The 17,900-nt window shown below is 46.0% G+C and overlaps 1 protein-coding gene across 1 annotated transcript in view; it reads left to right on the top strand.

Moving 5' to 3' along the window:
• Positions 1 to 14,061, top strand: part of LOC311124253 (synaptotagmin-9-like) — a gene marked incomplete at both ends in the record, with an annotated part of 46,309 nt that extends 32,248 nt beyond the window's left edge. The window contains 4 exons of the mRNA XM_084198426.1: positions 10,657 to 10,777; positions 11,066 to 11,237; positions 12,020 to 12,149; positions 13,993 to 14,061. Of these exons, the coding sequence (XP_084054552.1) occupies positions 10,657 to 10,777; positions 11,066 to 11,237; positions 12,020 to 12,149; positions 13,993 to 14,061 (492 nt within the window). The remainder of the gene's footprint in view (positions 1 to 10,656; positions 10,778 to 11,065; positions 11,238 to 12,019; positions 12,150 to 13,992) is intronic.
• Positions 14,062 to 17,900: the final 3,839 nt, after the last annotated feature.

Below are 17,900 nucleotides of genomic sequence, written 5' to 3'. Positions count from 1 at the left end.
GGACGACCCGGACGACGCGGAGCAGGGCGCGCAGGATGACCCCGATGGAAATCGGTCAGTAGGGACTGGTCTAATACGTCCCTCCTTGGCACCCAGCACCGCTCCTCCGGGCCGTACCCCTCCCACTCCACGAGATATTGAAGACCCCCCATCCGGCGTCTAGAGTCCAGGATGGACCTCACGGTGTACGCCGGAGCCCCCTCGATGTCCAACGGGGGCGGAGGAGTCTCCTCAATCTCAAAGTCCTGGAGTGGACCAGCTACCACCGGCCTGAGGAGAGACACATGGAACGAGGGGTTAATATTTTTGTAATCAACAGGTAGTTCTAACCTATAACTCACCTCGTTCAATCTCCTCAGGACTTTAAATGGCCCCACAAACCGCCGACCCAGCTTCCGGCAGGGCAGGCGGAGGGGCAGGTTTCTGGTTGAGAGCCAGACTCGATCTCCAGGTGCGTACACTGGCCCCTCACTGCGGTGTAGGTCGGCGCTCGTCTTCTGTCGACGTATGGCACGCTGCAGATGGACGTGTGCAGCGTCCCACGTCTCCTCCGAGCGCCGCACCCACTCATCCACAGCGGGGGCCTCGATCTGGCTCTCATGCCATGGTGCCAGAACCGGCTGGTACCCTAACACACACTGAAAAGGGGTTAGTTGGGTGGAGGAGTGGCGAAGAGAGTTCTGTGCCATCTCGGCCCAGGGCACATATCTCGCCCACTCCTCCGGCCGGCCCTGACAGTATGACCTCAGAAACCTACCCACATCCTGGTTGACACGTTCAACCTGCCCATTACTCTCCGGGTGGTACCCCGAGGTAAGGCTTACCGAAACCCCCAACCGTTCCATAAATGCTCTCCACACTCTAGAGGTGAACTGGGGGCCTCGGTCAGACACTATATCCTCGGGTACCCCGTAATGCCGGAAGACATGGGTGAACAGAGCCTCAGCGGTCTGTAGGGCAGTGGGTAGACCCGGCATGGGAAGGAGACGACAGGCCTTAGAGAACCGATCCACAACGACCAGGATGGTAGTATTCCCCTGTGAGGGGGGAAGGTCGGTAACAAAATCCACCGAGAGGTGGGACCAGGGTCGTTGTGGAATAGGCAGGGGTTGTAACTTACCCCTGGGCAAATGTCTGGGCGCCTTACACTGGGCACACACCGAACAGGAGGAGACATAAATCCTCACATCCCTAGCTAACGTTGGCCACCAGTACTTCGTGCTAAGGCAGTGCACTGTCCGGCCGATACCCGGATGGCCAGAGGAGGGGGACGTATGAGCCCAACAAATGAGGCGATCGCGTACCTCGAGCGGAACGTACGTCCGACCCACAGGACACTGTGGAGGACTCGGGTCGGTGCGTAACGCCCGCTCGATCTCACCATCAACCTCCCACACCACCGGAGCAACCAGACAAGACTCCGGTAGTATGGGCGTGGACTCAACTGACCTCTCCTCTGCGTCATACCGCCGAGACAGCGCATCTGCCTTCCCGTTCTGGGACCCAGGGATGTATGTGATCTTAAACACAAACCGGGCTAGGAACATAGTCCAGCGAGCCTGGCGAGGATTCAGTCTCCTAGCTGCCCGGATGTACTCCAGGTTACGATGGTCAGTTAGAATGAGGAAAGGGTGTTGAGCCCCCTCGAGCCAATGCCGCCACACCTTTAGGGCCTGTACCACGGCTAACAGCTCCCTGTCTCCTACGTCGTAATTCCGTTCCGCCGGACTGAGCTTCTTAGAGTAGAACGCACAGGGACGGAGTTTAGGTGGAGTGCCAGAACGCTGGGAAAGAACGGCCCCTATCCCGGCCTCTGACGCGTCCACCTCTACTTGGAACGGTAAAGAGGGATCCGGATGCGCCAACACCGGCGCCGAGGTAAACAGGTCCTTCAGTCTCCCAAATGCCCTGTCCGCCTCAGCTGACCACCGCAAGCGCACCGGACCCCCCTTTAACAGAGACGTTATGGGAGCTGCCACCTGTCCAAAACCCCGGATAAACCTCCGGTAATAATTCGCAAAACCCAAGAACCGTTGCACCTCCTTCACAGTGGTTGGGGTCTGCCAATTACGCACAGCTGTCACCCGGTCTACCTCCATCTTCACCCCTGACGCAGATAACTGGTAACCCAGAAAGGAGACCGACCTCTGGAAAAACATACATTTCTCTGCCTTGACATATAGGTCATGCTCCAACAGCCTCCTCAATACTCGGCGCACCAGGGCTACATGCTCAGCACGGGTAGGACTATACACCAGAATGTCGTCGATGTACACAACTACTCCCTGTCCCTGCATGTCCCGGAAAATCTCATCGACGAAGGATTGGAAGACTGAGGGAGCATTCATCAACCCATATGGCATGACTAGATACTCGTAGTGTCCGGAAGTCGTGCTAAACGCTGTCTTCCATTCATCGCCCTTTCGAATGCGCACCAAGTTATATGCGCTCCTAAGATCCAATTTTGTAAAGAACTGCGCACCGTGTAGTGACTCCGTCATAGTCGCAATCAGAGGAAGTGGATAGCTGTACTTCACTGTGATCTGATTGAGACCGCGGTAATCAATACACGGGCGCAGACCTCCATCCTTTTTCTTCACAAAAAAGAAACTAGAGGAAGCGGGTGAAGTAGAGGCCCGTATGTATCCCTGTCTAAGAGACTCAGAAATGTACGTCTCCATAGCCTTTCTCTCCTCTTGAGACAAGGGATACACATGGCTCCGCGGGAGAGCTGCTCCTGACTGGAGATCTATCGCACAATCCCCCTGTCTATGAGGCGGCAGCTGCGCTGCCCTAGTCTTACTGAACACCAGTGCCAAGTCCTCATACTCGGGGGGAATCTGCAGTGCTGGCATTAGATTCGGACTCTCCACCGAGGTCGCCCCTATGGAAACACCCAGACACCGCCCCTCACATTGAGCAGACCACCCTTTAAGAGCTTTCTCTCGCCACCTAATAATAGGGTCATGAGTCATCAACCAGGGAAGACCCAGCACTACCGGATACGCAGGAGAGTCAATCAGATAGAGCTGGATTATCTCCTCATGCCCCTCCTGCGCCATCATCTGAAGGGGCGCTGTGACTTCCCTAATCAACCCAGACCCTAACGGACGGCTATCTAGGGCATGAACGGGAAAAGGCTTATCAACTGGAAGGAGGGGAATCCCTAACTCTATACAGAACTGGCGATCTATAAAATTCCCAGCTGCGCCTGAATCTACCAGCGCCTTATGCTGGGAACGAGGTGCAACCTGTGGGAAACAAACAGGCAAGGTTAGGTGCACGACAGAAAGCTCTGGGTAAGCAGGGCGCCTACTCACCTGGGAGGTCCCCCCAATGCGTGACCTGCCTTCTCCCTCACCAGAGGACCCACCCCAGCACCTAGCCGCGGTGTGCCCTCCACGGCCACAATTAGTGCAAGGACCGGGTCCCCTCGGGCTCCTCCTCCTGCGTTCCCTAGCGCCAGCACCACCGAGCTCCATAGGGCTTGGCTCGGAGGTGCTGGAGAGTGGAATGGGCGAACCCCCCCCTCCGGGTCGCCCACGGGTGGCGAGCAGGGTATCCAGCCGGATGGCCATGTCGACAAGCTGGTCGAAAGTCAACGATGTGTCCCTGCACGCCAACTCTCGCTGGACGTCCTCCCGGAGGCTGCAGCGAAAGTGGTCGATATGGGCCCGCTCATTCCACCCTGCATCGGCCGCTAGGGTCCGAAACTCCAAGGCAAAGTCCTGGGCGCTCCTCATCCCCTGTCGGAGGTAGAATAGACGCTCCCCCGCCGCCTTCCCCTCTGGTGGATGGTCGAACACAGCACGGAAGCGGCGGGAGAACTCCGCATAGTTCGTAGTAGCGGCGTCCATTCTCCTCCACTCGGCGTTGGCCCACTCCAACGCCTTGCCGGTGAGACAGGAGATGAGGGCTGAGACGCTCTCGTGTCCCGAGGGCGCCGGGTGTACGGTGGCGAGGTAGAGCTCCACCTGTAGCAGGAACCCTTGACACCCGGCAGTGGAGCCGTCGTATGCCCTCGGGAGCGAGAGCCGAATCCCACTAGGTTCCGGAGACGAGGAAGGAGGGCTGGCCGATGGAGCTGGTTCGGCTCGGGGTGGCGTGGGCACCCCGCTGGTCTCCCATCGGTGTAGGGTATTCATAACACCTTCCAGCGCATGGCAGACCTGGTTGATGCGGTCCTCCTGACCCCGCAGACGTTCATCCATCGCAGCTGTTGGTGAGGTCGTTCCTGCTGATTCCATGTGATGCGTTATTCTGTCAGAGTGGTGTGTGTGTGGAATCAAACGCAGGAACCAGGATGACGTTAAACACTTTAGTAAATCCAAGAATAGGACAAAATAGCCTCCCCAACCGGGTGGCGCACAAATTACGCACTGAAACACTGTGCGGAAAACAAGAAAGAAGCGCACGCAGTGCAAACTCTCGAAAAATACAACCACGAGAGACTGATACGGCTGACACAGGCTGACACAAAACAATAACGCATAACACCTGACCCAAACACAAGCAACTAAATAGGGAAAACAATTAAGACCCAAATAAGGGACAGGTGTTAAGAACAGACAAAACCAAACGAACATGAAACATAGAACGGTGACAGCTAGTACTCCGGAGACGACGACCGCCGAAGCCTGCCCGAACAAGGAAGAGGAGCAGCCTCGGCCGAAACCGTGACAGTCACCTACAAACAAGCAAGATTTCTGGCTCTCACAGACCTGTAACTTCTTCTTTAAGCGGCTCCTCTGTCCTCCACTCGTTACCTGTATTAATGGCACCTGTTTGAACTTGTTATCAGTATAAAAGACACCTGTCCACAACCTCAAACAGTCACACTCCAAACTCCACTACGGCCAAGACCAAAGAGCTGTCAAAGGACACCAGAAACAAAATTGTAGACCTGCACCAGGCTGGGAAGACTGAATCTGCAATAGGTAAGCAGCTTGGTTTGAAGAAATCAACTGTGGGAGCAATTATTAGGAAATGGAAGACATACAAGACCACTGATAATCTCCCTCGATCTGTGGCTCCACGCAAGATCTCACCCCGTGGGGTCAAAATGATCACAAGAATGGTGAGCAAAAATCCCAGAACCACACGGGGGGACGTAGTGAATGACCTGCAGAGAGCTGGGACCAAAGTAACAAAGCCTACCATCAGTAACACACTACGCCACCAGGGACTCAAATCCTGCAGTGCCAGACGTGTCCCCCTGCTTAAGCCAGTACATGTCCAGGCCCGTCTGAAGTTTGCTAGAGTGCATTTGGATGATCCAGAAGAGGATTGGGAGAATGTCATATGGTCAGATGAAACCAAAATATAACTTTTTGGTAAAAACTCAACTCGTCGTGTTTGGAGGACAAAGAATGCTGAGTTGCATCCAAAGAACACCATACCTACTGTGAAGCATGGGGGTGGAAACATCATGCTTTGGGGCTGTTTTTCTGCAAAGGGACCAGGACGACTGATCCATGTAAAGGAAAGAATGAATGGGGCCATGTATCGTGAGATTTTGAGTGAAAACCTCCTTCCATCAGCAAGGGCATTGAAGATGAAACGTGGCTGGGTCTTTCAGCATGACAATGATCCCAAACACACCGCCCGGGCAACGAAGGAGTGGCTTCGTAAGAAGCATTTCAAGGTCCTGGAGTGGCCTAGCCAGTCTCCAGATCTCAACCCCATAGAAAATCTTTGGAGGGAGTTGAAAGTCCGTGTTGCCCAGCGACAGCCCCAAAACATCACTGCTCTAGAGGAGATCTGCATGGAGGAATGGGCCAAAATACCAGCAACAGTGTGTGAAAACCTTGTGAAGTCTTACAGAAAACATTTGACCTGTGTCATTGCCAACAAAGGGTATATAGCAAAGTATTGAGAAACTTTTGTTATTGACCAAATACTTATTTTCCACCATAATTTACAAATAAATTCATTAAAAATCCTACAATGTGATTTTCAGGATTTCTTTTTCTCATTTTGTCTGTCATAGTTGACGCGTACCTATGATGAAAATTACAGGCCTCTCTCATCTTTTTAAGTGGGAGAACTTGCACAATTGGTGGCTGACTAAATACTTTTTTTCCCCACTGTACAAGGGGATGGAATGTTATTCTTTACAACATGCCAGTTTCTCTGAAATCGCAGTTATTGTAAGATAGCAACACGCCTCAATTACTTTGGAAAGGTAGCAGTTTCTCTGAAATGGCGTAGTTATTGTAATGGAGTTTTAGTTTTCACAACATATCAGTTTTTCTGAAATGGAACAGTTATTGTAAGATAACAACATCCCTTTCATCGTTAGCTAGACACAGGCAGAAACCTGACAAAACAGTTATATTGTTCAGTGTTATTTTCACAGCCTTTCTGATCTGTTGTAAGCTGCTGTTATGTTTGCTAGCTGCGTGTTAACTTTGAATACGTATAGACAGAGTGCGTGGTCACTACTGCACTCCAATACCACTGCACACCAAACGTAGATGAAGTCGACGACAGTCACAGCTCCCGAAATAGGAGAGCAGTGATGTTGTTCAAATGAAAACATCAGAGAAACAGTGAAAGTACAGTTTTATTTGTAGCTTGGCCTATTTCGAGTATGTCAAACAACACATCATCACAAACAGTCAAATAATGTGGGTCCATACTTGCGACCACTTAAATTTAAACAGGTTGTCAGGTACAAAATGCATATCAGCCAATTAGAATTTCGATTTACTTGCAGATGACAGAACAATAACACTTTCTTCATAAAAGCACCTGGATGTGTGTGAAACAGATAAATAAAAACGTGAGATATGATAATGTTGTCTAACGTTAGTAGTAGCTAGTAGCCTAGTCAAGGATGCATCAATGGAATATTTTCACACAACGTTTGTTACAGATTAATGGAACAAAAATAAACCTTGAATTTGTAGGTTGAAAAATATCCTTTTACTGGCCAGGATTAACCTATTTTAAGAAATGCCATTGGTGGGTGGATATCAAGTCTAAGATCTTTATAGGTTGATGAAGAATTTGTGCCAGGATATAATCAGTGCCACCTATTGAGGTTAGCATAGGGCTAATGTGTGCCATGTTATCTGATGGGACCAGCTGCAACTTACTGTTCTGTCACATGCTAGTAAATCAAAGATTTTAATTGGCTGATAATTGGCTGCCGGAGAAACTGTTTACATTTACATGGTTGCTTATGTTCGAAAGTTGCACCCTGTGTGTTTGCACTTGTGTGATGAGCATTGCTATTGTGATTTTCCTACAGTGAAAAAAGTCATTTTCACAAATCCATCTTTCTTGGAGGAATATCCTTGTTAAGGCTAGATTGTGGTTGCCATTTAAAGAGCATCCAAGGTGGTTGTGGGGAGCGTGACCTGTTATTTGTGTTGTTGTAGATGAGTGGCCCCCATTAACTCCCAGATGATGGTGGGGTAGCGTGCTGTATCTGTCTGACAACCAATCAGAATTCCTGATGGAGGAGGGTCAGAGGTCGATAAGAGTGACTGACAGAAAGCTGAAGCAGAGATGGGGTAGGAGGGAGATTCAGGGGTTAGATCTGACATCTGCTTATAGTTTGAGTAACATAAATTGTTACTCTAACAGCCTCCTGTGGGATAAATGTGTTATGTTCATATTGATCTGTTACCCCGGATATTAAGTGTACCTGGGATTTTATAGCAAAGTCATTCGTAATACATTGGTTCTTGTGGGGCCTTAGTGGCATTTCTGCCCAGTTCCTATTGACTGTCTTGGGACCAGCCCAGTTTGACAGGGATGATTGAAGACTGTAGAGGAAAACAGTAACAGAGACTGTAAAGTCATCTGGATGTATTCCTGTGTCTTCCTCTGACTGGTTTTCCTCATCAAGCAATGTGAATAGAGGAGGCTGGTGGGAGGAGCTATAGGAGGACAGGCTCATTGTAATGGCTGTAATGGAAAAAATGGCACGGAGTCAAACGTGGTTTCATTATGTTTGATACCATTCCATTCCAGCCATTATAATGAGCCCATCCTCCTATAGCTCCTCCCACCAGCCTCCTCTAAATTTGAAACGTCCTCTATTTCAGTCTTTAGCACATTCTCTCTTCCTTTCTTGTGTATTCCCTCCTTCAGGTTCTCTACAATCCTTTGGGGGATGTCTAAACCAAGTCTGGCATTATGTTGTTTGCCAATGCATACTTTTACATTTTAGTCATTGAGCAGACACTTATCCAGAGCTAAGAGATAGATTTTTCACCTAGTCGGCTCAGGGATTTGAACCAGCGACCTTTCGGTTACTAGCCCAATGCTCTTAACCGCTAGGCTACCTTCCGCCCCACACACACATACACGCACGCGCACATGCACAGGCACACACACACACACACACACACACCACATACACACATTCACACACACAAACACACACACACACACAAAACCAATATCCGCTTAGTTGAAGTCTAACTGATTGTTAGGCCCGGGGGAGAGCAGCCCTGCTAGTCATAGAGGGGTGTTTGCTTATCTGCTGCAATATTGGCCATTTGTCATAATCACGGCACAGCATAGGCTTCTATTGATGGTGAATACAGAGTCATTTTTATAAATGAAACAGAGACAGCTTGCCTGTATAACTGACTGTGTGCTATTTCAGGTTTGTGTTCCTCTGCCCAGGGAAGATGCAGTACAAAGGAGGCAGCAGCATTGTTGCATTGTAATGATTTAGAACTATGAGCACACAATAAGAAGACGACTCTGACAAACACAGCATCCAATACACGTGTTGTTTGTCTCTAGTGTGAAGGGCCTATACAGTTCACCGGAAGTGCAGCTGTATTCCACATCTGTACTGAGGCCATGGCCATAGAATAAATACTTTTTTATGTAGTTTTGCTGTACTGAAACAAAGCGGTATGCTATAGCTAGAGCAATGACTGCACAACTGTAGGACTCAGTATTTAGCGTCTCCTAGGCAGAGTAGTAACTACTGTAAGTAGATGATGTTACCTGAAACCATGGCCCTTTCTTTGATCATTGGCGTTAGTAGTGTATGCTCTGTACTACGCTGTACTTTAGCTGGGATGTGTAAAGCCAATGACATTTGGGGCTGTGAGGCGAGGTGATAACCAGAGACTGTGGAGCACAGTCGTCACCTTCTCCTGCACCCCCTGTTGCCTCCTACATCTACTGTCACCCCCTGCCCATCCCCCCACCCCTGCTCTCTTAAAATGCAATTTCCTGCTGGCGAAGGCCCTTCGGGGGGGTCTCCGGGTGCCAGGGACACACGGATCTAACACTTCTCATCCTTCTTGCACCCCTGAGCAACCCGATAGGAAGACAATTAGGGAGAGGCGTGTAAATGTCACAGGAAGCAGGGACCTCATCACTGAACACCGCAGGGGGTTCTGGGAGAAAACAAACGCCCCCCCCTCGGGCATGGTCGACTGCAGATAGGGACCTGCAGAGTGCACTGCTATTAACAGTCTGAGGGGCATTCTGTTTGTGTTCGCTAATCTAGTTTGGGAAGGAGAAAGTAGCCGTAACAAAAAAAAATGCTTCTGAGTTTTTTGATGGAGTGCAAGGCGACATACGCATCAAGATGCCTTAGGAATGCCTAGAGGTATTCATTAGTAGGACTACAGTACTATATAGTAGCAAAACATTTTGTGTAAGTTTTGGTAACTTTTTAATAAAACCTTTCATAGGGTTAATCCATTAAAATCTTGCATAGAAAGTTATTGCTCTCCCATTAAAATGTTCCAGTGGAATTCTCAGAGTGCGTCAGATTAGGAGGAGATCTCACCACCTCTACGGAGTTATTTTCAGAACAGGGTGATAATTGAGCTGTTGCTTTTTACAGCCAAACAGTAGTCTTCTCTCTCGTGTAGCGTCAATGTTTATTATTGGAAATATGAGAGGGAGTTTTCCAGACCAATGACTGGGAAGGGTTTTAGATTAATCTAGCCTGTCAATTTTGCTACTGCACCATTACCTGTGAGTGAGTTAGGGATGGTACTTATGAGGACATGTCAGTGATGAGTTCTCCTATAAATTAACAACATATTAGTTATAAAGAGAGTGAGGGAATTTACCATTGTTAATCTCATAAGAAAAAGCTCTGCCTACCCTTCAGCGAAACCAACTAGAGATTTGCCATGATGGGGATTTTGGTCGACATGTTGGCTCAAGTCCTTGTAAAATCCCAAGGGAATGTTTTGAGCTTGATATGGTCAGAGTTTATTGCGATAGCATTCTATTATATCTTTATTCTAATGATATTGAGGGTGAGAACAAAAAGGATAAATGTCCTTGACCAATCTGACCGTATATTGATTATTTTGAGATGATTTATTTAGCGGTTGATATATCGGTGTTGTTTCCACCCTGCAGGATACAGTGGTTGATATTGTTGTGTTGTGTTTCCACCCTGCAGGATACAGTGGTTGATATATCGGTGTTGTTTCCACCCTGCAGGATACAGTGGTTGATATATCGGTGTTGTTTCCACCCTGCAGGATACAGTGGTTGATATTGTTGTGTTGTGTTTCCACCCTGCAGGATACAGTGGTTGATATTGTTGTGTTGTGTTTCCACCCTGCAGGATACAGTGGTTGATATTGTTGTGTTGTGTTTCCACCCTGCAGGATACAGTGGTTGATATTGTTGTGTTTTGTTTCCACCCTGCAGGATAACGTGGACCTGGGAGACCTGATGTTCTCTCTGTGCTACCTGCCCACCGCCGGCAGACTGACCATCACCATGATCAAGGCCAGGAACCTTAAGGCCATGGACATCACTGGGGCATCAGGTAGAACTCAACACTACCTCACACCATATCAACACTACCACAAAAACACATCGTATTTCACTGTGGATTTCTATTCAGTACACTACTATAACACTGTATCCAATTATTGCTATGTGTTTCTATTCAATACTACCTAACATGAACATATGCTGTATACAACAGAAATATGTCTCTCTCTCTCTCTCTCTCTCTCTCTCTCTCTCTCTCTCTCTCTCTCTCTCTCTCTCTCTCTCTCGCTCTCTCGCTCTCTCGCTCTCTCTTTCCCTCCTTTCCTCTCTTCATCTCCAGACCCGTATGTGAAGGTCTCTCTAATGTGTGACGGTCGGAGATTAAAGAAGAGGAAGACCTCCACTAAGAGGAACACTTTGAACCCTGTCTACAACGAAGCCATAGTCTTTGATGTCCCCCCAGAGAACATTGACCAGATCAGCCTTATGATCGCCGTCATGGACTACGACCGGTGAGTCAATGGACTTTAACTCAGAGATCCAATAGATTTGAACTCAGTGACTCAGTAGCTTTTCAATTGTGGTTCTTATGCAGTATATACCTCTGTGCTACTTGTCAGTCTCTCAGGCTTCTTATAGCCTCTTGAGAGAGTAGATACCTTCAGTCAAGACAATACTGATTCAGAATTGATGCAAGGCCTATAGAGGGTTAAAAAGCTTTCAAGGCAGAGAGGAGTGAAATAGAGAAGGTTACATTACCCCAGGGCCTCCTATCTTGTGGGTAGCATTCCAACATCTCCTTGGCTTTATCTTCCTTCTAGTCTTTCTCTCATCTCTTCTTAATTTAGCACCGCTATGTTTTTCTACCATAGCAAATGTATCATCATTACTGTGAAGGCAGACATATTCACAAGATCACCTAGCTTTGAATGACTGTTCTGTCACACCATTATTGAAAATATACTCTCATTCTGTCGCATCATTCAGTTCTGTCACACCATTCATACAGACCCAATATTAATGTTATTTCCTGAGATTTCACATCCCATCATACATTTTGGTTGATACCCTATTCTTCACTGAATTCACACATTTTCAATTAGTCATGTGATTCACTTTTAGATCCACACAGGGTTACTGTAATGTTACTTTAATGTTCTATCTAAAGTTAGGAATACATTTGTAGGTTTATCTTACTACCCAAGTAAACATTAAGTTTAGATAGAGACAGTACTCCTTCATCTCCAGTCCGAAGGCAGGAGTAATGAAGGTCTCTGTGTGTCTCCCTATCCAGTGTAGGCCATAATGAGGTCATCGGGGTGTGTAAAGTGGGCAACGATGCAGAGCACCTGGGCCGAGACCACTGGAGCGAAATGCTGTCGTATCCGCGAAAACCCATCGCCCACTGGCACCCGCTCATAGAGGTAAAGCCGGTGTGTGTGTGTGTGTGTGCCCACATATGTGTCTTTGTTTCTAATGGATCATTTTCAAGGTTTGTCTCAACCGAAATAGGTTTGTTTGCATACTGTCAAAATAGCCAACATCTTTGAGTTGACTAGTTTGACCGATGTCTGGTGGTTTCAGACTTCAGACGTTTGAGTGCCGTTACCTGCCACAGAAACTCATTCAAAATTATTATCCTCTTTTCTAAGGCCTCATTCTTCTCAATAATCAATACCCTAAGAGGCTCTTAACCTCTCTATCTCCCAGCGCAAAAAATCCTCCATTGTTAAAAACAACCGCAGCAGAGAATGGCAAGGCTCTCAGCGAGTAGGTCTACCTTGATGTTTTGAAGTTGTTGTTAAGCCAAATCTACTAAGAAAAAATACAATTAAAATCAGACTTTCATGTGTACAGGTGGTCAATGGTAGTTACTTCCCAAGCATGGCAGCAAGAATACTGATTCTTCTGAAGAAGAATCAAGGCCTTTCTACATTTCATGTCTACATTGCATTGTATAAGATGTTATTATGTACAAGGTAGCTGAACAATGTATACATACAATAGCTGACATTAATTGGAAATATATTTCCCCCCAAGGTATAAGAATACATCTATTATTATTATTATTATGGCAGAGTGTGGAGAGGAGTGTTGAGGAGTTGAAGGAGAGAGTGTGTGACCTGTACATTCAGCCTTGAGTAATGGCTTTATTGTGTTGGCATCAAAGGAGAGTGTCTTCCTGTTGAACACAGCTGAGTGAACCACCAAGGTCTAGAGAGGGAGCGAGGGAGAGAAAGAGACAGACAGACAGACAGATAGAGAGAGACATACTGTAGATGAAGTGAAAGAGACAGTAGGAGAGCAAGAAAAGAGGTAGCGCGACAGACAGAGCAGGATTTGAGAAATGGAACAATTAAGCAGACTATTCTGTTTGCTTCAGGGTTACTTACTTAATTACATTATGTGACTATGCTTTGAAATCCTCATTTGAGCCCCCAGGAAAGCACATCTATTATTTAGCAGTCTGCCTCCCCAGCCATTTGAATCAATGTTGTTCTGCCTTCACAAGGCCCTCCCCCCAAAAATCACATATTCAAAACACGCCCGGGACGCAAAAGGACTTCAAACGCAACTATGTTTGTTTATGTTTGTTTGCTCTGTAACCCATCACTCTCTCCCTCACTCTCTTTCTGTAATGGCTTCTGTCTTTTTGCTTTTTAGCCAGCAAACAAAACAATTACTGTCAAGAAGAACTGACCCTTTCACTGGAAAATAGATCTGACCTCGCTGAGCTGAAAATAGAGGAATACATTTTTCTGCTTGCTTAACTAACCGATTCTAAGCGGCTAGATTTCTGCAAGCGAAAGAAGAGAATAAATCAAGAGCTTTCATGTTGAAGTGCTGGGAGTTTGAGAGAATCTTTGTTTTCACTACGGGTGCTTTAGAGAGTAGTTCTGTTTGGCAGTCCTCTAAGGAGGATTCAGAGGCAATAAAGATCATTTCCAAAACAGATTTTAGTGTGACACAGCTTGTTACTTAGCACATACAATTAGTGAGAGAGTCTTGAATTAGTGAAATCGTATTAATGTCTTTAGGTTACAATTGCTGCTTATAAGCTTTAACTACAATGCAATGAACTTGACCTACTAACAGAACTCACAATTGAATCGGTTAATCAAAGTACCAGATTTGGTCAATACACTGAACCGAAGTGATCTGTTATCTTCATCCCCTCTACAGAATGTCTCTAGGACTACTAATCTACATGTACACAGCTATCTTTATTGGAGATGTATCTCTCTCTCTTCTCTCTCTCTCCCACAGTACCAAGGCACCACAGGCGGGAGCCAGGCAGGGTCCTGTAATTCCCTGAAGACTCCTCCGTCTCCGTAAGCGTCTGGTCCTTCCCGGAATACGACCACAAGGAGAAGAGCCAGGCGGACCAGCCCAACCATAGGAGCATCGGCCTGCTGAGTGGTCGACATACGGTTATACGTCACGACTGTGTGCTGTCGATTTCATGGTTATCAGAGACCAACCATTGTCAGCTCTGTGTCTCTGGGACAGGACTTTTGCATGGCGAGCTGGATTGATTCAGTTGCATGTTGAGTTACCACATAATATGGTTGTTTTCTTTTTTATTCAGTTCCAAAAAGAAAATCGATGACAAAAACAACCAGGCGGTTTTAACAGTTTGATCTAAGCCTGAGTTTGAAGTAACCGTTTTTTACATTAGTCTTGTTCTACCTGTTTGTAATGGGGTGTGTCTGTATTGCACAGTGTACTTAAAAACGACCAGTCGAACTGACATACATATTTCATTTGGAAACGGTGCATGAGGTCATGGGTTTTGGTGGAATATCTTCTCCTCAGTTGTTTTCTGTTTCTGTTCTTGGAATAGAATGTGAAGTTCTGTCAGATGATCACATGACGTGCAGTGGCAATTCATTTCTTAGACTTAGTACCTGTACGTAAAAATGTTCTTTCAAATGTTATCAATAAATATTTATTAATAAAAAACAGCTGGGTGGTCAATTTTAATATTCCTCGCCTGTTGCTATGACAACCACAGATTCTCTTGAGGCGTTAAAAGGCAAGTGTAAAACCAGATGGTAATGAAAACCAACATGCCTAATCTGATCATGTAAATTATTACAATTATTGTGTGTAATTGGGGGACGGTGATTCTATTAAGTTATTACCGTAAGCTAAATGTCAAAATAAACTAGCAAAAGGCACAAACTGAGTGACCGTGAAATAGAGAGCGGGGGAGAGACGACCAAGACCAGAGAGTGTTTTTCTGAGAGATGGAGATGGGGTCTAGTCATGTGTTTTGTACCTTGTCGATAATCCGTTGTTTATTTTAGCATATTACAAATCCTATCAATGAGATTGCACCCGAGTGGATAACCATGACAGGAAGAAATGCCTGTATTAGTGAGCAGGTTACTATTGACTCCACATAGAAACCAATGCCAAATGAACATCTGCTCGGAACATTCACAGATGACTTATCAATATGCTTTAGAATAATCTGGATACATGCCTAGTTGCTAACCACTGTTTCACTTTATCAGCTGGGTTCAGTCAATAATACTGTGTTGCTATGCATACCTCTTGGGGATACATGTATTTGTACATTTGAGGCTCTGACAGAATATTGACTCCACTGTTTCCTCCGGTATCATACAGGCTCGTCAGTTTTAGAGCAAGCTGATTGGCTATCGAACCATGTGTCTCCTCATTGCGTAGGCTGCGTGTTCTGGGGCTAAATTAGTCCACCGTTGCTCTCCATGGATTAGCTGCCTCCAGTGATGATGAGCTGTGATTTGTCACTGTCAGAGAGAATGTTTTCAATCAGACATGCCTGCCCCTCACAGAGTGCCAGAAATCAGAGTCTGATGGAGTTGTACCTTCTCCATATGCTGTTCTCAGGTCAATTTAGCATGTTCCTCCTAATGGTAAAGTTAGGGATTAGGAGGGTAAACTGATCCTAGATCTGTGCCTACTACCCGCAGCACTAGAAGTGTGGTGTTCTAATCTAACAAGTTGTACCTCGTGTTTTCAGATATACTGTAGACCAGGATATGTCTACCATGACTTCTGTTGAATATCCATGTTTCCTTTTCTGCTGTTTTTAGTGATTCATGACTTTATATGTTGAACTCTACCTGAATGATGACTGCCTTTGTATTGACTTTAGTCATGGGAATCATGTAACATCTGTTGTTCTTTGGACTTTTACCATTTCTGGAAATCACTCTTATGGCTGCTGTGAAGGTTAACCACATTTACCAGCGCTACATCATAGCTCCATCCACGTCTATAACAAGCCAACATTGTGTTAGTTTTGAGTATGACAAGAGAGAACTCTAGGAACTGGAGCCATCCATTTCTTTCTTAGCTGAGTATGTCATCAGCAGTGGTGTAAAGTATTTCAGTAAAAATTATTTAAATTTCTACTTCATTAGTTTTCTTTTGGTATCTGTACTATTTATATTTTGGACAACGTTTACTTCACTACATTCCTAAAGAAAATAATGTACTTTTTACTCTGTACATTTTCCCTGACACCCAAACTACTCATTACATTTTGAGTGCTTAGCAGGACAGGAAAACGGTCCAATTCACTCACTTACAGTATCTAGAGAACATCCCTAGTCATCCCTACAGCCTCTGATCTGGCAGACTCACTAAACATACATGCTTTGTTTGTAAATTATATCTGTGTTGGAGTGTGCACCTGGCTATCCGTAAATAAAATACAAAACTTGAAAATGGTCTGCTTTGCTTAAATGATTTATACTTTTACTTTTAATACTTAAGTATATTTTAGCAATTACATTTACTTTTGGTACTTAAGTATATTTAAACCAAATACTTTTAGAATTTTATTCAAGTAGTATTTTACTGTGTAACTTTCACTTTTACTTGAGTCATTTTCTATTAAGGTATCTTTACTTTTACTCAAGTATGACAACGGGGTACTTCTTTCACCACTGGTCATCAGCCTATACATTCTCTCCCTACATATGGGACACTTTAGAAGATGAGGCGTGACACCATTTAGATGATGGTGATGATGCAACGTTCACTAAAGCAGGGCAATTTCCCATTTCTATGAAGCCTACAGGATGCTTTGGAAATAGAATTAGGAATTAGAATACTAGAATGGATATGAACCTTCTTATGATGGTCTAAAGCATCAGCTATTTTGGTCAGGGACTTGGGCAAACATCAAATCAAATCAAATCAAATTTTATTGGTCACATGCGCCGAATACAACAGGTGCTGACATTACAGTGAAATGCTTACTTACAGCCCTTAACCAACAGTGCATTTATTTTAAACAAAAAAAGTAAGAATAAAACAACAACAAAAAAAGTGTTGAGAAAAAAAGAGCAGAAGTAAAATAAAGTGACAGTAGGGAGGCTATATATACAGGGGGGTACCGTTGCAGAGTCAATGTGCGGGGGCACCGGCTAGTTGAGGTAGTTGAGGTAGTTGAGGTAATGTGTACATGTGGGTAGAGTTAAAGTGACTATGCATAAATACTTAACAGAGTAGCAGCAGCGTAAAAAGGATGGGGTGGGGGGGCAGTGCAAATAGTCCGGGTAGCCATGATTAGCTGTTCAGGAGTCTTATGGCTTGGGGGTAGAAGCTGTTGAGAAGTCTTTTGGACCTAGACTTGGCACTCCGGTACCGCTTGCCGTGCGGTAGCAGAGAGAACATTCTATGACTAGGGTGGCTGGAGTCTTTGACAATTTTGAGGGCCTTCCTCTGACACCGCCTGGTATAGAGGTCCTGGATGGCAGGAAGCTTTGCCCCAGTGATGTACTGGGCCGTACGCACTACCCTCTGTAGTGCCTTGCGGTCGGAGGCCAAGCAGTTGCCATACCAGGCGGTGATGCAACCAGTCAGGATGCTCTCGATGGTGCAGCTGTAGAATTTTTTGAGGATCTGAGGACCCATGCCAAATCTTTTTAGTCTCCTGAGGGGGAATAGGCTTTGTCGTGCCCTCTTCACGACTGTCTTGGTGTGTTTGGACCATGATAGTTCGTTGGTGATGTGGACACCAAGGAACTTGAAGCTCTCAACCTGTTCCACTACAGCCCCGTCGATGAGAATGGGGGCGTGCTCAGTCCTCTTTTTTTTCCTGTAGTCCACAATCATCTCCTTTGTCTTGGTCACGTTAAGGGAGAGGTTGTTGTCCTGGCACCACACGGCCAGAT

Source organism: Coregonus lavaretus (assembly GCF_964263955.1).
Source record: "Coregonus lavaretus genome assembly, contig: HAP1_SCAFFOLD_1286, whole genome shotgun sequence".
NCBI classification, from domain to species: domain Eukaryota; kingdom Metazoa; phylum Chordata; class Actinopteri; order Salmoniformes; family Salmonidae; genus Coregonus; species Coregonus lavaretus.
The sequence above is the reverse complement of the archived record's forward strand: the minus strand, read 5'-3'. Positions and strand labels throughout refer to the sequence as shown.